Source organism: Acanthochromis polyacanthus, chromosome 23, assembly GCF_021347895.1.
Source record: "Acanthochromis polyacanthus isolate Apoly-LR-REF ecotype Palm Island chromosome 23, KAUST_Apoly_ChrSc, whole genome shotgun sequence".
NCBI classification, from domain to species: Eukaryota; Metazoa; Chordata; class Actinopteri; family Pomacentridae; genus Acanthochromis; species Acanthochromis polyacanthus.
In genome coordinates, this window is record NC_067135.1 from 8,897,150 (window position 1) to 8,921,219 (window position 24,070).

Genomic DNA, 24,070 nt, shown 5'->3' on the forward strand with positions numbered 1-24,070 from the left:
AGCAGCGAGTGTGAACAGAGCTGTGGGTGATAAAACAATGAGCTGAAAGGTGTTAAAAAGCTCCACAGAGCTGTAGGAGACTACAGAGTTGGCAGAGGAGCGTCTATTGGTTCGCTACTGCAAGTGGCTTTGTTCCTATAACACAGCAATTCAATCTATAGTTCATAAGATATGGTACTCCCTTTAATATCAATGGCGCTTTTAATAACACATCCAAATCCCCTCATGACCTCCTACTTCACAAATGAGACAAGAACAGAATAGCTTTACCTACTGACATTCAGTTTTATACTACAATTTCTTTATTTTTTCCCCTTTTTGATACAGTTTGTCACTTTAATTACAATAAATTACATGAAATTAATCATCTGTAGCTACAATCAGTCTTCTATTCAGTCTGACCGCAGCTGCTGCTGGGTTCAGCTGATTGTTTAGTTCCACTGTGTGAAACAAGTCAACCCATGCAAAAAAAAATAATAGAAATCAGTTTGAAAACAACATGACCTGTGTGAGGCTTGGGGGGGGGGGGGGGGGGGGGAACTCTCTCAAAACCACAAGAACTCAATTAAAATCTTTATCAAATCTTACCCTGAAAAAAGAACCCTCTCCAAGTATGAATAGCACTTCCACGACACAGAAGAAACCTAAAAATATCCCATCAGCGCTCCACCATCCTAAATCTATTTCAACAAGCAACTATTCTTGTTTCTGAGATTCAAAGAGATCTTAGATTAAGGGCAGAGACAGATTAAGGCTCACAGAATCAAAGACCAGCAGCTCTGGCATGAACAGAGCCATTAATATGATTATCATCTATAATTTTATTAAAGCAAAAGAAAGAAAGTGATGAGAACACATGATTAAAACTGCTCTGAGGTGACAATATGTAATGAAATATTACACATGTTAATCAGCTTCCTCTGAAGGGAGCATTGTTTCACTAAGTGGTGATTTTTTTTTTGTTATTTGACAATCAGGTGATAATGTAATTCCTGGTTTCATTTTAAGGCCAGGTCACACCGCCCGAACTTTGCTGGAGCGTTCCTTGAACGGTAGGGGGGGGGGGGTCGAATTTCGACAACGCTCGTCACCACGCACAAAATGGGGGGAAAAAAAAGGAAAAAAAAAAAATCGAGAACACGGCGTTGGCTTAGCAGTGCACCGCTGAAGCCGGCGTTGTTTTAGCGTTGCTTTAGCTGTAGCGAGCGTTGGTTTAGCGGTGCACCGCTGAAGCCCACGTTGGTTTAGCGTTGGTTTAGCGGTAGCGGGCGTTGGGTTAGCGGTGCACTGCTGAAGCCCACGTTGGTTTAGCGGTAGCGGGCGTTGGGTTAGCGGTGCACTGCTGAAGCCCACGTTGGTTTAGCGGTAGCGGGCGTTGGGTTAGCGGTGCACTGCTGAAGCCCACGTTGGTTTAGCGGTAGCGGGCGTTGGCTTAGCGGTGCACCGCTGAAGCCGGCGTTGCTTTAGCGTTGGTTTAGCGGTGACGCGAGCGTTGGTTTAGCGGCGTTCTGCGCATGCGGGCGTTGGCTTGGCGGGGGTATAAAGTTGGTTTAGCGGCATACCGCTTGTGACTACGTAGCTGAACGGATCGTTTTGATACAAGTTCTGATAGATTTTTGATAGAAGTCAACAGCTGAAGTTCATCATGCCACGTGGACAAAAGAAGAGGCCCACACAACTCTGTCTCTCCTTCTCTCTCTTCTCCTTCTGTCAACAGCTTGTTGCAATCTGAGGAGGTTCCGATTCTGCTGCTGGACTAGTGCACCAATCATAGCAAGTCTCTCAGCATCCATGGTGATACTAGCCTAGCCTTGCTAGATCCCATGTTTCTGACGGCACAAGGGTCTAGGGAAGCTCAACAGGGAGGGAGGCAGGCTAAAAGGTTGTCCATCAAATCCCTCTGCAGCAATTGGGTAGGTATACAACCAATCAACGCAACGAATAGGCTGACGTGGTTTCGAGAGCACCGGCGGATTGTGTGGCTAAGTCCCATTAGCTTCCCAACCAGCGGAGCCGCGGAGCCAACTGGTATATTAAGGATTTGCCATATCCCGTCGGCATAAGTCCAAATACATCTTTCTTCTCAATGAAACACTTAAGTGCTGTCCTTTGTTTATCTTTCAAGTTGAATTTTAGCTTCAAATCTTTAAGGGCTGTGGCCAAAGCCGAGTCGAAAGATAACTGTTTATTGTGCGCCGGTTGTTTCTGTCAGAATCGTCACGCCTCTGTCGTTACTTCGTTACGCCCGCCTTCTGACTCTACACTTCATGGTGATTGGTCCGGCCAGTTTTAGGAGAATCCAGCCTCAAGCCTTATGGAGGGTAACTAGACCCACCCTGGCAGAGAATTAAATTCGTTGCCGTGGGTTGTCTAGCGCGGCTAGGCTACGGTGATACAGTTTTACTGTAACTTTGAGCAAATTCGATATAGATGAGGTCTGAACTCAACGGCAGCTCGATTCCAAATGAGCTCCTGGTCCATTTCTCCCCGTATTTATAGCCAAATTCTGGTCCTGCTCCGACACCTCTATACCAACGCCAAACCAAAGTTCATGGCCGCCATGGATCGCTGTTTCAACGTCCGACACCATTCCAGCAACCCCGTGTCCGCTCGTAAAACGCTTACAACCGCTCCACCGAAGTTTGTGCAACGTTTAATTGCCGCCCGGGCAATGCTGGCGAAGCAGCGGTGGTCCAGCGTTCAAGATTTCTGCGTTGGCCTAGCGGACCCAAGCGTCCACGAACTTGCGTCTAGCGGTGCCAAACTTTGACTGGGCGTTGGTGGAGCGGGGGTGCCCCCTCCTCACCGCTCGCAATATTTTGTGCGGCTCAAAACTTTCGGAGCGGTAGGAGGGCCCCTCCAGAAACATCAGCGGTGGCCGAGCGTATACGGCGTTGCTTTAACGGGGGCCAACTTCTGTTAAACGGTGGTGAACGGTTACGAGCGGTGATGATTTTTTTTCACCGTTCAAAAAAACGCTCCAGCAAAGTTCAGGCGGTGTGACCAAGCCTTTAGAAGCAAACCAAAGAATCTGGGAAAAATGGCTACTGAGTGAGAATCACTCCCAAAGAAAATGTTTTTGTGGATCCAAGTTGATCTGCTGAAGGATTATACAGTTGCTGCAGTTGTTGCTAAGACTCCCATTCACGTAGCATTAGCAGAGGCTAATTTTTATTGGAATAAAATCCTCTTACCCCCTGCTGCTCGGAGCATTCTATGATACTCAGGGCCACCTGAGCTAATATAGCCATTGCTGTAATCAACAGTATAATCACCTTATTTCTTAATATATTGCTTAATTGGCTTGTTTGTTTAAATAAAAGGGAAATAAAACACTGCAGTTAGTTGTGTATTCAGCAGACTGTGTTGCTCGGAGGTGTGATTCCTGCTTATGACCTTTGTTTCCTGCCCGCCCACCATTACCAGCCACTTCACGCTAATCTGCATAATGCAGAAGAAATGCCATGAAGATAATCTTAAATAAATTCAAACATTAAGCCAGGCTGGATGAATTTTAAAATGAGGACTTCACCTTTTGGTGTCTCCGCTGAATGGAGCAGTCTCTCTCATAGAGGTGGATGACATTTCCATATTTATCGCCTGAGGAAAGACAAAGAGAGAAGTAGGTGAGGAAATGACAGCGGCAGGAACAAAGAAAATTAGGAGATAAGTAGGTGCATGAAGAAAAGGAGTGGTTGAGTGGTGTGTTTGCAGTCAAGTACAGGAGGAGTGAAAGTAACACAGAGGAAACTAAAGTCAGCCTCAGTGGCAATTTGGCCCCAAAATTTGACAGCAGCTACAACTCAGTAGGCTACTTTCTGGCAACATTCTCGCAAGCAGGACTAAAGTCTAAAAATATAGTTTAGAAACTAACAAAGAAAAACCTAAGATTTTTTTAATAATGTGTAACAGTGCTGCAGAAGACTGGCCACAGCCGCAGATCAAATATTTTCTCAATTATTCAATCAACAACTTGCCTTCTTTGGTATTTTGTATGTTTTATAGACTTGAAGGTAAAAAAAAAAACTTTGTGAAATTATGAAGCCGCTTACTGACATTTTTTCAGTCCCACAAGTGAATAGGGGTCGATCAACATTTTTCCAGAGCCTACAATGAGTATTAGACCACAAATAGTGAGAGGTGGCTGCATCCGAACCAAAGTATAGCATTTTAAAATGATATATTTAATCAGAAAACTGTTTGAAAGCATATGTGATGATCGGGAAAATGGTGAAAACCCAACCTAACAATTGGTCAATACCTATAAGTCAGTAAGAATTTAGTCATGTTTCTACATAGAAGATGAAAACGGAAATGTTTTAGCCGCAACAAATGCTCTGCTGTTGGCTGCACGAGTAAACACAACAGTATTAATGCACTCAACATCTCAGGTAATGGGCACCCAGTGGACTATCGTTTAGAACAGGACTGTAACCAGGAGCTCAAATAAACCATCTTTGCACTATTTTGATCTAAAAACATGGGAGATATTCAATAATTTGCTAAACAGGGGCTTAATATGGGACTTTTAAGGTGACTTTTCCCAGTGTCCTATTTAAACAGTTCAACAACCCAAACCAGTTAGTCTGATAGAATACAAAGCAGAAAAGCGATATTTTTTACTGAAAAATTACGCAATATATAATTCACTGCAAATGTCATTGCTTTAATAGCTTACACTGTCCATCATACTCAATCGGCAGTAATCATTCTAGCAGAATGAGTCAAAATAGCAGCAAAAAACGGTTCCAGGATAACAACCTACCACCTGTTAATCGCACAATCTGCTATACCTCACCACTGACATGCTACAGTCTCAAACAGATTGTCACCAAGTTTTAATTGGATCCACCTCACAGTGTATGACCTGCATGAACAGCTATCACACAGCGTATAAAGGCTGTTGGATGAAAGAAAGCTAAATCCAAAAGGTCAAATACAAAATCAGATGGTTGGATATTTGGAAAGGAACAAGAGGGAAATGGGTGGCAACAAGGAAGTGGAAATGGGGGGGGGAAAGGGGAGAAACATGAAGGGAAAATTGAGGCAGGGATGTAGGGACTGAGGGAAAACAGAGGGCTGCGAACAGGTAATTCAGAAATACACAAAATCCTTTTCATGCCCTAAAGACAGTAATTAATCAAAGTGACTACACACACACGCTGGATTACACTCCGAAAGACAGATGTACACCTGAAAACACAAGTAGCTACTGTACACGTGGCACTCAAATGCACATCGAATTCTGCATTACAGGATGTGCTCAAAGTGCAGACAGGCTTCTCGTAAATGTTGGTGTTGAATTTCACTTCTGTAATAGAGTGTTTGCAGAGTTACATTCAGCGTAATGAGAAGAAATAATGGCGAATGGAGAATTCTCTGCTGGCCAATAAATCTCATTCGCTCCCATTGTTCATCCGTCTCCCTTCCTCGCTCAGCACAGCCACCGAGTTCAAGGACTTGTATGTCGTTTTAATGAAACTCAGTCAATTCGCGTACACATGAAAACAGAAGAACACAGAGGCAGTGCACTTACCGAGGATCTGTACTTCAATGTGTCTGGGCTTCTCGATAAATTTCTCAACAAACAGGGCTCCATTCCCAAAAGCAGTCAGGGCTTCAGAGTAGGCCCGCTGGTAATTCTCCTCAAGTTCCTGACAAACAGGCAAGAAAAATCCATACATGTCTGAGTTAGTGCAACCATTCAAAAGGCAAGAGAGCCACAGCAAAGAAACAGCAGAGTTTCAAAGTGTTTTGATGCCATTTCTCAAAGCCCCAATAATCTACGCGTTGGGTTGGTTAGTTTTTTAGGAAACTTGTATTTCTTGTCGTAAACCATTTCCCTGTCAGTCACATTTGCTGATTTCTTCATCTCGTTTGACACATATGTTTACAGGACCTCAGGGTAAAAGACACTACAGAAGATCTCTGGGAGATCATGACCCCCCCGCTGAAGGTCATGACTCAATCTGTTTGTGTCAGTCTTTGACATCCTGCTGGCCTCACCCTGCCTCAGACTGAGTCACCATCGAGCCTCCAGAGAGGAAACCGGAGCCCATCCTCAGCTGTCATCTGGTAGCCTTGAGAAAAGATGCTCTCAGAGGCAAAACTACCACATTCTTCGGGGCGACTGCTGACGTCAGCGCCGTTGCTAAAGGCAGGTTTGCGTTTTTGTCAAGACTGCTTTTCAAAAAGCAGGGCAAGAAAAAGCAGCGTGAACGTCATAAAGTCACCAGAGATTACACAACATCTCTAAATATCACCGTCTGTACTACGTCTGATCAGAAGGACATAATTTGGAGATAATCAAAAGCTTTAGCAGCGTCAGGGTTCACCAAATAGGCTGAGTGGACTCTAAAATAAATGTCTGCATCAAAAATCAGTTTTTCTAGAAGGCAATTTGTTCTTTTACAAAGCCATTTTTTTAATAAAGTTACACTGGATTTAAATCTGATCAAATTATTTTACACATTTTTGCCATTATTTTTTAATGTTTTTTACAGTTTTAATCACTGCAGTACTCCACATATATTTATAGCATCCGTGCCATCAGATTTTCAGTTTTGCTACAGACTTTGTTTTGTTTGTTTTTACCATGTACGTTAGTTTAGTCAATGACTCCATAAGACTAACCATCAAAAACTATTTCTATTGGCATCTTATTTCACATTTACTGCCATGAAATAAATCATTGGAAAATTAACTGATGACTGCATGATTGTTTTGTGACATTTTGCAGGAAAGAAAAGTGAAAACTGAAGTCACTGAAAGTCGCAGTAAATTATGTGTTTTGGGAGAAGTTATCTAGAGTCAGACATTGCACACTTGTCATATCTTTTTGTGCACCTGTAGGTTTGTAAATGACAGAAGACTTTTGAAAGACTAAAAGTTAGGAGAATTCCATTTGTACTCCTTCCACATCGGTTCAGTCCGTCTGTCAGCTCTGGCCACTGGAGCTTTGATGCGTGCCGCTCTTCTTTTCCCTTTTCTACCATTTCAGAAATCGCATCACGTCAAACTCTGGCAATCTGGCTGTGTTGCTTATCAGTAAACACCCACATCTCAACCTACAATATGTTGAGAATAGTTTGTCTACCTCTGCTAATTCAGCATACAAAAGGACTCACAAGCTGGTTTTAATAGAATAGAAAGTCATCCTACGCATTGTTGTTCGGGGTCCCAACAGAACGAAGAAACCTCTTTACAATTTCCTCACATCATATCTGCTCGAGCTGCTCAGGCCCCAGTGACTCGACTGAATAACTAGAAATGTCAACAACTAATTAATTAGACTGGGCTACAACTCCGAAAAGGTCACACTTTCCAGTGGTTTGCTGACTTGCGAGGCTTAGTGACTACAATACAACACTGTCGTTCCTTGTGTGCATCAGTGGGTGAAGCTTGTTACTAATGTGGTTTACACTGACCATAGTCATTTTAAATGGGATGTGTGTTCTTTAGTGAGGTTTTAGGGAACATTACAGCAAGAAGAGCAAACCTGCAAATAATATGATGGCTGTAAAAGCAAATTAGACCTATTACAATCAGCCGATTAATCAATTAGTCCATTTCTGGTGACTTTTGAGCCAAAAAAAAAAAAAAAAAAAAAAGGCAAAAATTCATTGGTTTGAGATTTTCAAATTCTTTGATAATATTTTTTTCTCTCATGTATATGAAAGTAACCTTTTTTTTTAACTTTTGGAAGGCTAGTTGAGTTAATTAAGACCTACAAGTATAAATTCAAACTCTTTCCTGACATGAGATAGACCAAGCAATCAAACATAATTACCAGAATAATCACTGCAAAAACAAATGTTACATTTTCAAAGCATATAAAGTGAAGATTGAAGAGAGGTTACATTTCACAGACTTTTCTTGATAAATTTGTGATAAGATAAGTCACATCTTGCAGTAGCTAGAAACAAATACAAGTATAAGAAACAAAACAACAAATGCAGAAGTAGAATAAAGAATATAAATATGAAAACTATACACAAGATGGACAAATTTACCCAAACTCTGTAGGAAAAATAAAAAAAGCCACGCTTGTGATTTGTGCATATTCATTGTGACTAATATTTTTTCTTGGCTTTTAAAAAAAAAAACAATACAATAAATGCTACGAGCGATGAAGAATGAGGAGGTGGCTCTGCTTTGTGTATCTGATTCACAAGTGATCTCTGCCCTCTTTTGTGGCTGGACCACAACCAGCTGTCTGCTTAAAAAAGGGGAAAAAAAGAAAAAGTTTGACCCAGTAGAAATAAGGGTAAGCAATGTTCATTCTTAGGGGCAGCAGCTACAAACTCCCTCCAGCGTCCCGTTGGTCCAAAAATAAACAGGGGTGACAAAGAGCCACGTTCAGGATGTTCATCCACTGCAGGATTCCTCATATGATCTTCTCTAAGTTTTATTTTACCATTAATATCTTCTTAAATTTTCTAATAAAGAAAAAACTATTACCCTCCCACTGAACCACAGTAAGTTTAACTCCATTACCGGTCCTGCTTGGTCCAGTTTCCAAAAACAATCAATTGTGGTTAAGAGTGATTTTTTGTTTGTTTATTTACGAGGTTAAAATGCAGCCATTCTGAATTTTTCACAAGCGTTTCCCAAAACACCACTTACACCGAGCAAGCATCTGTTGGGCGTCCATGCTGAAAAGCTTAATGAATATATTCTGAGTGATTTGACTGTGTGTTTAACTGCCTGTAACCAGCGCTGGTGTGCATTAACACATAACAAAACTTAGTATAAGTCAAACACACAACAGAATCATTGTATACATACGCCATCAGCACAGCTGCTAAATTATGAATTACCAATTACGCCGGTCATTATGTGAAGGACTTTACTACACGGTTTGGTTTTAGCAATCTGGACTTTACATCGTCATTAATGTTATTGTTGTGTTTGCATATGAGAAAAAAAATTAACCTTTACTCCCCGGGCTCTTGTTTGAAGGCGATTCTGGCAAAAATTAGGAACAATCCTGCAATCTAGTGGCGATTAGGCATAAAATTTTATGGGATATATTTAAACAAGAGAAATGCCCGCATACATACTGAGGAACAAGGATAGAATGATATAAAATGGAAGCAACAGTAGAGAAAGTAATATTTAATATCATAATTCAATTCAAAAAGGTAAACCTTCATGTATTCTGTATATTTTAAAACTTGCACAGGATATTTTAATTTCCTCATTTTACTGTATATTGCTACTATATAGTATATTTTACACTTTATTGTACTTATTTCTTACCTTACTGAATTTTTCTGCCAATTCATTTGTATTCATGTTGGTCACTAGCCTAGCCGTGCTAGACCCATGTTCTGAAGACAAGGGTCTAGGCACGGTTGACAGGGAGGGAGGCGGGCTAAAAGGTTGTCTATCAAATCACTCTACAGCAATTGGGCAGGTATACAACCAATCAGCGCAACAAATAGGTTCCTAGAGCGCCGGAAATCAGAGGATGCGGTAGTTCGGTGAAGCCTGATTTATACAGTCAATGGGTGAAGCTCAAGTATATTACAGACATGTTAACAGAAAGATTATTCAGAGTCGGTGCTAATGGAGCTCAACGACTTGTCGTTTTTGTTGTCGACCCTGGCAGAGAATTAAATTCGTTGCCATGGGTTGTCTAGCGAGGCTAGGCTAGTTGTTTCTGTCAGAATCGTCACGCCTCTGTCGTCACTTAGTTACGCCCGCCTTCTGACTCTACACTTCATGGTGATTCGTCAGGCCAGTTTTAGGAGAATCCAACCTCGAGCCTTACGGAGGGTAACTAGACCCACCCTGGCAGAGAATTAAATTCATTGCCGTGGGTTGTCTAGCGCAGCTAGGCTAGTTGGTCACTACTCTTTCTGCAGAATTCCCCCTTGTGGATCAATTATTATTACTATCAGTAGTAGCAGTATTTAGGTTTTATTTTATACTGGATTTCTGATTTTCATGACCTATAAGCCAGAACTATCAAAATGACACCAAAAAAGAATTGAAATATTTCAATTTACAGACAATTAAGAATGTCTGGAATATATTAACTTCTCACTTTCTTAAATAACTGAAAATATTAAACTTTTCCCACAGTGTTCCGATTTGTTTTTAAATGCACTTCATGTTGTTGTTCTGATCATTGCTGTGTTTTTTTTTTGCACTTGACAATGTGTTTAAAGGAATTTTCACAAGGGGACTATAATGTTTAAGTAGAATTACAGTTAAAAGTCAAGGACAGTGGACCAGACAGAGATAATCTAATGTCATTATTATAACATCACAGGAAGAAATTGACAGAATAATTAACCACACCAAAAAAAAAAAAAAAAAAAAAAACACTTCTTGGCTAAATTTCTTGCATCAAAGTGTTGTGTGGTCATCATTTTTATTGTTGCGATGTTCTGTCATTGCTGTTTGTTTTATCGCCTGATCATATTTATAGATGTAGATCTGCACATTCTGTTCACCATTTAACCCTTTAAGCTTCAGTCAATTCCAGCCGTTTTCAGTACAAAAAAAAAAAAAAAAAAAAAAAAAAAAAAAAAAAATCGCTAATATTCTATTTTTAAATAAAAAAAAAATTACGAAAAATACAGGGAATATTGGACGGGCATCGCGAAGTGCATTTCCTTGAAAATGACCGATTCGGGGATTTTATACCGACTTCAGGACATGTTTTGGATAAAATAGTTTACTGGCTTGTGTCATCTGGATGTAAAAGGTTGGATTATGGCCGTTTTTTATGGAATCTTTTTTTTTGTGTGTAATAATAAACCCGGAAATGTGAGTCGCGCTGTGTGCGTTGAAGCCGTGTATAGAGAACGGATGGATGAATATTTGTTTTTGTCGGACAAATGTGTTTTTCTCCCCCGCTGTGGTAATCGCATCTGAAAGTGGTTTATACCGGCGGATTCATGAGAATCTAAGCTTTCCATCGGTGTATAGTGTTTGTATAATCGTGTTTGCAGCCGTCGGACATTCCTGAAATTCCTATGCAAATTAGTAGGTGTACCGCCAGCGGTACACTGAAGCTTAAAGGGTTAAAGGCCACACATGATTGAAACATGATGTACATATAAGATGCGCTGGATGCGTTTCATGATCGTCTGGTTTTGGAGAAGTGGGCCCTGGACAGTTACAATATTGAAAGACATTTTCTAATTACGCTCAACAGATGGAAGCAGACGCGGCTCAGATAAAACACATAAACACCAAAATCACTCAGGCTCAGCTAAGTGGCAGAGGCAATTTCAGAGCACACACTCCAAGTGATTGGACCAGGTTGTAGCGCACAAGCAATTTCACCTTGATTCAACGCAAACAGAAAAATTAATGAATATGAAGACCTAAATTTGCCATGAGGCCGGCCAGTCATCAGGGTGGATTTGCTTTCTCTTTGTTGGACAAGATATATGGTGCTGGGGCAAGCAGTTAAATTACATTTCTCAAAAGAAGCGCTCACCTCGTACTCCCTGACCACCCTCATGCCGCGACCACCTCCTCCATACGCTGCTTTGAAGATGATGGGGAAGCCGTACGTCTGGGCGAAGGCATGCGCCTCCTGCAGACTGGAGATGGGAGAATCCGTTCCTGGAACCACAGGCACACCTGGACACGGGTGGTAAATATTGCACATAATCACAAAAAGATAAAAAACACAGCGGCATCACAATTATGAAAAGCAGAGTGATTGTTATAATAACGACACCAAGAAAAACAGCTGCTGCCAGAACTAAAGACAACAAGCATTAGTTTAAAAATATTGACAAAACTCAGTAAAAGGAACCAGTTATGCGACACAAGAACTAAGAAACGAGTGTTCCTAATCCAGTACAAATGGAGCTTAATTTTTCACAGTTTCTCGCAGTGACAGATGGAACAAGTAAATGCTAAAAAAAAAATAAAAATAAAAAAATGTTCTAAAAATGATCATGCCCCTCGGTAAGAGAGAAAATTGCTGCTAATGGAAAGACGCCAGGGCGAAAGGTAGAGAGAGAAGGGGGATTGAGTCATCACCATCATGACAACTAAAAACAGGGTTATGGCAAATTTTAGACACACTGTTACCAATATTATTAACATCAGATATAGACTGATAATTTAAAGTGAAATGCAATCTCGCCTTTGGTCTAATTTGGTTGTAGTAAATATACAACCAAGAAATGCTGCATATGCTTTAGTGTATTTAACCCTCTAAACAGGAAAATTGACAGGCATTTTATTGAAAAAAATAAAAAAGGCAAAGTACATCATTTATAAGCGCAAGAAGCCATGAAAACTGGAATAGTCTTTGAATTTTTCAACTTTACTCAACTAACCATACGTGACTTAAATTTCATCTGGAAAAACAACCAAATCTTAGCTTGAAAGTGAGATATTTTTATCAAAAGACATTTCTGAGTTTCCTGCTTCTAGTCACGGTTGTGTGGTTCCCATAGAAGTGCAGGACTTTATATTACAGTCAGAAATGAGCCCACAATGACAAAAAATACAACCAGAGCAAATTTAAGAAATGTTCAGAAACTGCTTGGGGGTTCACAGGGTTAAATAATGACTTTTGCCTTCCCCGGATCTGCTGATCTTCCCGTCTTTCATCCAGTTTCTACCAGCTATTGTCTTCCATACCTGCAGTGATGGCCAGGGCACGAGCCTCCACTTTGTCTCCCATCTTGCGGACTGTTTCTGGGGTTGGTCCTATGAACATGACCCCTGCGTCTGCACAGGCCTGAGCGAAGTCTGCCCGCTCAGAGAGGAAACCGTAGCCAGGGTGGATGGCATCCACACTGTTGTCCTAAAGAAGTACGAGAGGGATCGATGAGGGGGAGAAAAAGTGAACAGTGGTTAACAAGCACTTGCCCACACACATTTTTACTTAATTTTAAGTTTGAGCTAAAAATTTCTAAGCGGAGCCCAGAGAAAGCCAATTCAGGCCGGCTCAGCAGCATGAGTTCTGTTAAATGGGGAGCCACTGCAGGGCCCCAGTTAACACTTGGCTACATATCAGCGACTGAAACACACTAACCTGCACGCTTTAGCACACACAGTTTTGTGTTTAGTGCAGAGGATTTATGGAAAAGGGACTGTGAGCTAATGATGTATTTTAGTCACATTCTATCTTTTACTATGGCTCTAATCATCATCCACTCAATGGATGTCAGTAGGAGACTGAGTGAAGAGACAGACACGCATGATTTGAGGGTCAGGGGGATGTTACTGAGCATGCTCAGACACACAGGGCAGCAGACAGATACAGTAGCTGCCGAGGCTGACAGATAGAGCCATCTCTGGATCAGTATGTGCCATCTGCTCTTGGATACAAGACGGACTATAATTATGGGCTGTCCTGTTGTTAAGGGAGCTGTTACTGGCAGGCCGGAGGAGGCATGGAGCCACACAAAACATGCAAACACACAAATGTAGCGAGCGCACGCACACAAGCAGGTACAAACCTACACAAACAAACGTGGAGATGGACAGAAGATGCAGGCTAACACAACTGCCCAGGGTGCAAACACAAAAACGTTTTCACATCCAACATAAAAACACACAGACGGTGCTGGGATGGAAGCGGACAGTTATTTTGGTCACACAGCAAAGAGTGACCCGGTGTGAACACGAGGCAAACACACTCTGGATGTGAAAGAGTGAGAGCAGGAGAACACACACTTTGTGCTGGCATGGCATCACTTTGCTCCCAGATAGGCAGACGGATTTTGGAGAAATGAGTTGGATGGCAAAGGCTCCCTGACTTGGCTGTCTGAACGCACGCCCACACAGAAAATCATAAACCGTGAGAGATTGATCAGAAAAATGATAATGAACAACTGGCAGCAGGTCCTGGAGGTGATGGAGGGAAGAAGGAGCAGATCTGATCTACACACTGATAAGTGGCAAAGGGAAGAGAAGGGGAGAGAGGGAGTAACAGTACTGAATCAGGGACATGATGGAGGGAAGCAGAAGATGAGAAAAGGAAGAACAAACAGTAGGCAAAGAGATGGAAACACAGGGAAGGTGTGAGAGGGCAGGATTGAAATAAGCTGTTTACTTCTCTACCTAAACTAAATATAGACTTAGAGTGAACAGACATGAATAAAAGGGATTTGTCTGTCACTTGTCCACCTTGCTGTACGCCACTGAGATCAAAGTTGTGCAGAGTTAAACACAGCAAGGGACAAGCTTTTCCTAATTTCAGGAGGATAGCAGGGCTTTTCTTGAGGCTTAAAAGTTAGTCGAACTGCCTGAGAATTTTTTTCAGCTACTAAAAAGCCTGATATTTAACTTGTGCTTTTTTTTCTCTGGACGTTTGGCTGATTCTGCATAGTGTTGGGTCAATTTTGTGAATCATTAGACATGTTTGTCCTCCTGAGACAGAGCCAGGCGACTGTTTCACCCTGATCCCAGGCTTTATGCTAAGTTAATTGCCTTCCAGCTCTGTACTACACATACACAGTCACTACACTCAAAGCAAATATGCAAAAAAGTTTCTGTGATGACTCAACTTAAAACAAAAAATGTAGACTGCTTTTTCTAGAGCACTACTGTTGAACTAGTCAGAAGCGGCCACAACACAATTTTCAGGGCGGTCTAAAAGTTCTGGGACTGTTTGTGGTTCGCATCCATGTAACATGTGCCAGCAGTAACGAGTCAGGACGACCAGGTAGCAACCAGGGCTGGACCCGAAAATCCGGATATCTAAATATTCAGTCGTGATGGTGGTATCTGGATATTTATTTTGAGATCCGAATATTCAGATGGCATCCCCTCCATCGGATGATGAACCACGATCGGTATTCAACCCATCAATTTGATACAATCTGGGCGTTGCAAGCCGTACTGAAAATTCGGATATTCGTCATTAATCGGCGCCGAATATCCAGAGCCCACAAACTGCTATTTGGGACAGCCCTAGTAGCAACACACTCTCACCTTGACCACTGGTAAGTACACATGTAACTTCAACTTCTTACTGATTTGCAAACTACAGCAGAGAACAGAATATCAAATTCTCTATCAGACAGCGGGCAGATGAGCCAGCCTCTACAGAAAAAGGTTTACCACTGGCGATGAGTGGTGGGTCTGCAGTTACCAACAAGAAAAGAAATAGCAATTTTCACAGTGGAAAAGTTCAGTTTCCAAAATCAGACAAGGTGCATTAGGTCAGGAGAGTACCAGGAAAATGTGGAGTGGTTTCTTCAATATTATTGTGGTTGTGCACCAGGAATTTGCTCCCCAGCTTCTACTGTAACGTACTGAGGGAGAAAATTCAACACAAACGACCTGAACTGTACCGTACTGTGAATCCTCAAATTCACCAGCAATTTTGGTCACAACAGCTCAATGGTCTCTCTTCTTTAATCACTTGCTAGCATTGGCTCCCTGCAACTTGTTCCTTCTCTCTAAAAATGAAATTCAAGTTGAAGGGTCGATGTTTTGACCGTTTAGTGGCTAAGACGTGTTTAGGTAACAGCATTTCCAGGGAGCTTGGAAGCATTGCAGAAGCACAGAGAACTGTATCAATGAACAAGACTATTTCAATAGGGATGGTTGGTTTTAAATCGAATACAGTCTTGGACTTTTTGACCACCACTCGTACATGTTCTCTAGCGAGAAACAAGTGCACAAACTTTAATTATGCATATGCACTGGTGAGGACATCTTTGTTCTTGCGCAATGGTTAAATTTAAACTTTAACAAATTTTCAAGTTTCAAAAAGTTCAGATACTTAAAAAAAACTAATAAAATTTGCTTTCATCCAATAGTACAAGTTAAGCTTTCAACATGCCAATCTTCTAGTAGCTTCAAAGTGTTTTTTCCCCCCCCTTTTTCTCTGTCCAGAAAGTGTACACCCACCAGCTTGCAAAGTAGAGTTCCCAGTAAAAAAAAAAAAAAAAAAAAGAAATCTTCAAGGACCGATCTAAAGAAACTAATATCACTAAAGCTCCTCCAAGGCCACAGAAGTCATTCAGCTTTAAAACTGTCTTCAAACATTATGCAGTGACCATGAGGAGTACAGTTTCCCTTGAAATGAGGGATCCAGTTTACTACAGTTTAAGCATTTTTCTTTAAACGATAGAAGTACTATTTTATGCCATCTTTTGCTGAATGGGCTTTACCTTGGCAACTTTGATGATGTCTGGAATGTGCAGGTATGCGGCAACAGGTGGCAGGCCTTTCCCGATCAGATAGGCTTCATCTGCCTTCTGCCTGTAAAGACAAGGATTTACATTAGCAAGCTGCAAAATCAGACAAAGCACACAGACGTGCACCTTCACGTTATGGTGTCATAGCACCGTTTCCAAGCACGATAAAGACTACACAGAACAAAATGCTCAAAAAAAAAAAAAAAGAAAAAAAAAAGCACACTCCAATCATTACACCGCCACATAAAACGACCACCTGGTTTCACGTAAGATAAAGAGAGTGAAAGATGTAGTGATGACAACGGAGGGAAGGTGGAATAGAGGAGAGGCTGAACATCTTAGAAATCAAAGACATTGAGAAGTCAAAGAGGATTGGTTTGTGCATTTAAACTAAGCCGTGTGATTACCTCAATGTTTGTAATGGCAATACAATTATACTTATGTCCACACTTAATACCACCTGCAAAACAAACAACCGACCCAAAGCGCAGCAGGGGAGAAAAATGCTCCCAGGCTTCCTTTAATTGTCGTTATCAATAATTGGCTGTGTGCATTTCGTAGTCAATGTCCGGCAGTTTAGAAAGACATCTGACTTGTATGCTTTCTTTACTTAGTCTTATTAAACTCATGCAGCAGAATATTACCTGTGCATCTGTCCGGTGTCTTGCTCAGAGTAAACGGCCACAGTTCGAATGCCCAGTTCAGTGCAGGCTCTGAACACACGGATAGCAATCTCACCTGGAGGACAAAAGGACGACATACGAGAAGAATAAATGGTGGGTTTGCTTTAGCTACATTTCCTTTCCTTCAGGGATGTTTTTTGCCTTTAAACTTAGTCCTTTTATTAATTAAACATGTCATCATTTGGATCTATAGTCAAGTAGATTTTCTTTGTGTACAGAAAGGCTGCAGTTTTCACCCTTTCGTCATGTAGTTTTCATAAACATAGACTTTATATCATTTTATCAACATCCTGTAGCAATGGCCCTATTTTGTAACTAATGTCTCCTCCGAGACAATAAAATAAACTCGGAATTTTCCATGCCATACATAAGATGTGAAAACAAGACAAATCCATCTGGTGCACTTCATCACAACTGCGCAAAAAAATAAATAAAATACCAACAGACCCTGCAACAAGTCTTTTTTTTCTGAAAATTTGAAAGCGCAGTGTAAAAATCCCTGCTTTAGACAAGCAAAATGCTCCCTGGCTTTTATCTTGCTGTCACAAGGGGCCAACACTTGTTTTTTTTCCAAGCAACACATGGAGGAGGGGAAAAAAAAAGTTAAGTCACTGGGAACTAGCAAGATGTGTTGTTCTTGCTTGAAGGGGAGGACAGCACTCAAACATTTGTGCAGCTTTAGAAAAAAAAGGAAAAGGAAAGAGTAGGCAAAGAGGAAGGAGGAACTCTGGAGAAGAAGTGCTTCATGAACATACTATGGAAAAACAGATTAATACTGAAACTCGAAGCTACGTTTGAACTGCCACATCTCAGAGCCCATTGAAGATAAAAGCCTGAAATTTTCATTGTAATTTCTGCTCATGTCAGTGATTCAGAATCAGTTATATTGCTTGAAGCTGAGGAAAGCACTCAAACATTTGTGCAGCTTTTAAAAAGAGTAGGCAAGCAAGACAGAGGGATTCAGTAGAAGATCGACTGTATGAACATATAGTGCAGAAAAGCAGATTAATTTTAGGTAATTTAAAAAGAAAAATGCAAAAAGAGTACAAGGACATCAGATTGAAGAGATAGGTGAGAAGAGAAGATGACAATGGCAGTGGAGGGGAAAAGAGAGAAATGAAGCAAGAGATCGGAAAAAAAAAGAGGACGAAAATGGAGCAAAGTCACAGAAAGATAACAAGTAGCTTAGAGGAAAATCTCATCTGACAAGTGCTGCAAAAAAAAGACAAGGAGTGAAAAGGGGAAGAAAAGGTGAGATGGGAAGAGAAGAGCAGAAATGAAAATAAAAGGAGAGGAGAATATTACCAAAAGAGCAGAGAAGCGATGGCAGAGAGGAGATGTGCTTGGTGGAGTGGAATCTGGGTTGATATGATGGTCCGGTCTCTTCATCGCACACACAACACGGTCCGCTGCACTCCAGTGTGATGAATGTGATCTAATGTGGTGTTGATATCGCGTCATGCCCATGTGAAGCCCGGAGATTGACGGAAAGCCCTTCTGTGTGTGTGTGTGTGTGTGTGTGTGTGTGTGTGTGTGTGTGTGTGTGTGTGTGTGTGTGTGTGTGTGTGTGTGTGTGTGTGTGTGTGTGTGTGTGTGTGTGTATAAAGCAGAGGCCGCAATCTATTCGAATCAAATTGATGGATTAAAGGTGTTAAATAGAGTCTGCATGAGAGAGTGGAAGCCAATGTATGTATGCATATATGCAACAGGAAACCTGCAGAGCACCACGTGTCCAGAAATGGAACACAGCTGCAAATCCACAAAAGCAGCGACTCTGAACTAAATTGAGCATTTTGAATGTGGCCGCAGGAATGACTGTATTAGGAGGCTTTAAAAAGCAATTAGAAGAAAACGCATGAATAGATATGTCGCTCAAATACTCAATGTCACCTGACGGAGCTACTAATTGCACACTAATGGCCTCTCTGGACAGCATACGCATTAACAGGAGGGGGTCCAGTGATTATAGGTGTTACTAGAGCTCGTCACCGATGTTTATGTCAGATGTACTGCTGACTACTTTGTGTTTAGAAAGCTCTAGGCTTCTCTATAATTACATTTCCACTCAGACCTCAACCTTAAGAGAGAAAAAACTAAAAAAAAAAAAGTTCTACTTTCAAGGAAAATGTTTGCTCACTTTTGACAGCCTGCCATATTTAAATGCCTCTGTGACAGCATTTAGAACTTATAATTCAAAAAACACTTTTACACATAGACACTTCCTGGTGCACAGTGTCCAATATTCCCTGAAATTCTCTGCTTCTGAGTTAAAACAAACAAAGCCAGCTCATGCAGCCACCCACATACAATGTGTGCTTAAATATTATCATGTGCCAAGGCAAACTAAATGTTGGCATTAAAAATTAAGAGATCTGAGAGTCTCTTCTTGCCTGAGGAAGACTGTAAATGTCATAAGTTTTTCTTACATTATAAATGAAACTACATTAAACTCTTTCATTTAATGGTGCTGTCTGAATTGCTGCTCCTCTTCTTCAGTAGTGAATTATTACCATCCAGGCGAACATGAAAGTCTTACCTCTGTTGGCCACCATGACTTTCTTGATCGGTCGATACTCGCTCTGCGGGGCAGAGTGGGCGAATCGGGAGACAACACATGCCCTCCTGACAGCCAACAGGCCGAGGCCGCCCTGGACCACAGTGTAGCGCAACATTCTGACAGGAGAAGAAAGAAGATGTTTACCAGGGCTGAACAATTAATTAAAATGTCGTTTAAACATGAGGCATGGTCATGGACAGGAGCTGCATTTTCAGGATAAAAGCAAAATGGGCCACAACATGTTATAAGCAAAGCATTGTGGAATAACAGACGCCCAGGCCCACAAATCATATTCTACAGACGTTAGGAAACACGCTTGCGTGGTACACAGTGCATGAAATAATCAGTTTTAGATTTGTTTCACTGGAGAACAAATGCAAAAACTCCCATTCCCACTAAAACTGTGACTTCAGTCCTAATGGTCAACATACACAATTATCTCGGATTTCATTTTATCTTCAATCACAATCCTACAACCATTTCTGCTCGACCATCTCTAATTTGCCCAAAAATTATACAGCATAAGTATTTTCCGAGACTTGTATGATTGATTTTTTTTTTAATTGCCCAACTGCCAACTTTTAGCACATTTTTTCCATATCGAAACCTGAGGCTATGTTTCAACAACAACATCTCAAGAATAATTAAAGATAAAAGTCAAAAATGATCGTTGTCCTTTGTCATGACGCCTCTGAAAAGACAAAGACACAGATGGGACATTTCATATTTCGAATCACCTATAATCAAAAATTATACGATAATGAGAAATAAAAGTGAGATTTCCAGGGTTTTAGCTTTAATTGTTGTCGAGATATTGTCATCCAAACCGCCTCAAATTTCAATGTTTAAAAAAAAATTTGCTCAAAGTTAGTTGATGGGAAACCTTTTGACAAGAATGTTAGTATCTCCTAAAGTACCTGATGCATCAAACTAATAATTTCCAAACATCTCTATAAGTTTAAATTGAGTATTATTTTTTAAAAAAAAGGTTTGAGCAAATAGAGATGGCCGAGCAAAAGGCCCTTGATGGTTTCAGAACAAATAGAAAACATATTAATCTGGAAATAGGTGATGTTTTTATGGTCTCACAGAATAGATTACATAACATAAATGATAAGGAGAATAAGAAATTATACACAGTTCTGTTCAAAAACATGGTATCCGTCACATCACTTTTTTCAAACCACTTTACCTGAAGTCATTAAACCTACGGTGTATAAAACCTCCAGTTTATACTTTCCCTACATTTCCTGTGCAGTGACCATTTCCTACATTCAGTTTGAGGTGAATAAAGATGCACTGAAGCAAAACAAGAGGACGATAATGCTTTGAAAAACCTAGAGGCGCGAGTCTGTTTCAAGAGATTAAATCTACTGAAGCTCTCTGAAGCTGCTGCCGAGGCCTGTGTGCACCTTTTATCTGTCATTTGCTCATTTTAATTTGGCCATGCGCTGATATTTAGAGGGAATTTTGGAGTTCTGTAGCATTCAGAAAGAAAAAAGCTCTACTATGTGCAAACGGTTGGAGGCCTGTGACTCGGAGTTTTGCTACTCTAAAAGCGTGAAAAGAGTGCAACCACCTGACAACTTGCTGACAGGGTGAGAACATAAGAGAAAAGTTATTCCCATCCTGAAGCTTTTACAGTGGAAACTCCTTTGAAATACTACAATTTCAAGCCACACATCAGTCGTGTTTGGCGAGATACAGAAACAAATAACCGGCTTTCATGGCACAAATGATGACTGTTGATCCACTATCACAACAAGATTACAAAGCCAGTTAAGGATGTTTACGGCGTCTCTTATATTGAGTGGTTGCATTTCTCCACTTTATATTTGTCTACAGCTGCTTTTACCTCAATCTAACAGGAGTAATATGAAAATACAATTTACTTTATGACTGTGGTGAAAGCAAAGGCATGTCTCCGTGAAACTAACATTTCTTGTAAGTGACTGATTAATTGGTTGGAGCATAAAATAGGGGAAAAAAGAGAAAAGATAACGAGTATCATCCTGAAATGTCAAAGATATTCAATTTACTGTCATAGATGAGTAGAGAAACTTGAAAATGTTCAATTTTAAAGTAGCTGGAATCAGCCAAATAATCGATTCTCAAAATATTCCAAATAATTGACAGCAAACTGATTGATTGTTGCTGTTCCACAAAGCAAAGGGTCATTTGATCTCTATTCCATTTTTGGAATTCTGCTCAACCATCACAGATTTGAATTGTTAGAGCATAAAATATAGACATTTCTAAAGATAACTGTGGGATTATATCTTGATATATCAAGATTTTACGATAATGCTAAAGACACACAGTATTTGAAATAAAAATATTTCATCACAAATATGAAAAAAGTTGATATGACAACATGTACCACAAAAACAAAATCCAAACAGAACAAAATGGATTTTTTAAAATGACCGAGGAGAAATAACAGTGAAAATTTCAGGCTTCTATGGTTATTAGCTACTGATATATTGTCATTCAAACACAGACTCCAATTTCAATGTGCAAAAAAAGCTACCTCACAAAGTACTTGACATACCTAAAATTGCAGATAGTACCATTTTTAATAGTGCATAGTTTGATAGAAACTTGCCAAACAAAACAAAGAGGGTGTTGATTTGACATGGAATGACCTTACAGCACTGCTTCCAATGTTTATTCTGTATGTGTTTGGTCTCCTTGTTCATAAACAGAAAGTAGACTAGAATTAACATTATTTATGAATATGTTTAACGCATGAAATGAATGAATTCTCTGTTGTAATTATCTGATGAGATGCCATCTATAAAATATAAGCCTTATGAATGAAATCAAGTCATTTTCATGCATTAATAACACTTCAAACTTGCCGTAGGGGCTGCAGTTACTGTACGGTAAGTGAAAATATGCATTGAATAAGCTGAATTGGTCCTTTAAAGCCATTTCAAAGGAAAAAAAATAACTGGAGTGTTTGGAATCTATGGCACAGAGTAGGTAAAATAATGCAGAAACATGAGCATAATTGCAAGAGAGATCATGTCTTTACAACTGTTAGACTCCAATAAAATCATTTTAGTAGACTAATTAAATCAGTATGAATAAATCTGACCAAAAGAAGAGCTGATGGCTGCATAAAAAAGTCACTGCCAAGCCTGCTGCAGTGAGGCAGCATCAGATTTCCATGACAGGAAACTGGGAGCCAATCAGCTGCTGCTCTCCTTAGCAGGCGCCTATCAGCTGCGAGCGAGTCTAATTAACAACAATTAGTTCCTGGTGTGTTTGTTCTGCCTTTCCCAAATTACAGCAACAATATGAAGGTTCTAATTAACCAACAAGTTACACAAACAAGCAACTCCTCTCATTAGTCCCAATGGAGAAAAACTTCCCTTTCTGGTACTTTTTTAAATTACGAGCCAAAACTGTCCTCGAAGTAGCAAATATTAACAAACACCGAACAAGAAGCACAAACATTTTTGAAAAATTCAGTGTTAGTAAAGCAGTTTTCATTTATCATTTGGTTTAAAGTAAATAAAACAGACTAAATTCACATTTATTCAAATGAAACGTGTGTCCCAACATATACATGTGCATTAATACTTTTACAGGTGTGATAAAGATGCAAATAGTTGAATAATTACCTGAGCTGGACGGCAGTTACAGCTACCGCTCACTAACGCGCAGCTTCACTGATATAGCTGCAGCTTCTTCTTCAGGTTTAACTACAAACCTGCAGCTCACTGACAGTGCTTTGCTGCCACACTGTGGTCAAACGGTGGTACTGCACTCAGTGGAGACCACAACTAACGTGTGTATTTCAGAATCAGTGAATGTTAAATGAATGAAATAACTAAAAAAAAATCATTGAAATAACATATAATGACAGATTTTGTTTATTATACATTCAAGTAGTATTTAAAAAAGAAACTTCAGACGCTTTATAGTCCACTAACATTGAACTCAGCCAGAAACTTGGTCGTTTCTGCTCACAAACTCCATTTCAACAACTTCTGGTTCAATTCTGATGTCTACAAATCAGAAATATTACCAAAAATTGAACCACAGCTGCCCATAATCAGTATTGAACAACATTTTCTCTACTCTGGACCACTGCAACTCAATACATTACAGCAATTTCCATTATAAAGTTGACTTAAAACAGTTTCAATTCAATTTAGGATTCTAAAACCGATTTTAAAAATTCTACATGTACAGACAGGCATTTGTATGGTATTTTAAGTCTTCTCCGGTGTTTTGTCATTGTCCTTTTTACTATTTTGATGTTATGTTGTCTTCTTTTTCTGTTTTACTTTTGAAAGGTGCAATAGAAATAGTTTATTAGTAGCAGTAAAAGTATAGATCCTGAAGTCAAATCACAGTGAGTGCTGGAATCTTCTTCAGACAATCTGCTTTTCACATTACATTACACTAACAGTGGACTATCTATTTTCAACTTTTAAGTGGCATATGATGGGAGAATTTGCAGTCTATCCCATCATGCACTGGGTGAAATGCAGAGAAACACTTTGGACAAGTGTTGGCATTTTTCACAGACATTTAGAATCACTGATGAAACAAATGAATCACCTTAATTCAACTACATAAACCCAGGAAGGCAAAATATGTCACGCTGCAACAGGAGACTTGCTGTAAAGAATGTGGGCAGACTACTGAGACACCAGATCACCCAGATTAGATGGCATCTG

At 40.2% G+C, this 24,070-nt stretch overlaps 1 protein-coding gene across 1 annotated transcript in view; it reads right to left on the reverse strand.

Moving 5' to 3' along the window:
* Positions 1–24,070, reverse strand: part of LOC110962536 (pyruvate carboxylase, mitochondrial) — a 627,844-nt gene that overhangs the window by 288,978 nt on the left and 314,796 nt on the right. Inside the window, 7 exon segments of the mRNA XM_051943654.1 lie at positions 3,533–3,600; positions 5,537–5,654; positions 11,459–11,604; positions 12,622–12,787; positions 16,110–16,200; positions 16,781–16,874; positions 19,356–19,492. Coding sequence (XP_051799614.1) covers positions 3,533–3,600; positions 5,537–5,654; positions 11,459–11,604; positions 12,622–12,787; positions 16,110–16,200; positions 16,781–16,874; positions 19,356–19,491 — 819 coding nt within the window. The 5' untranslated portion in view covers position 19,492.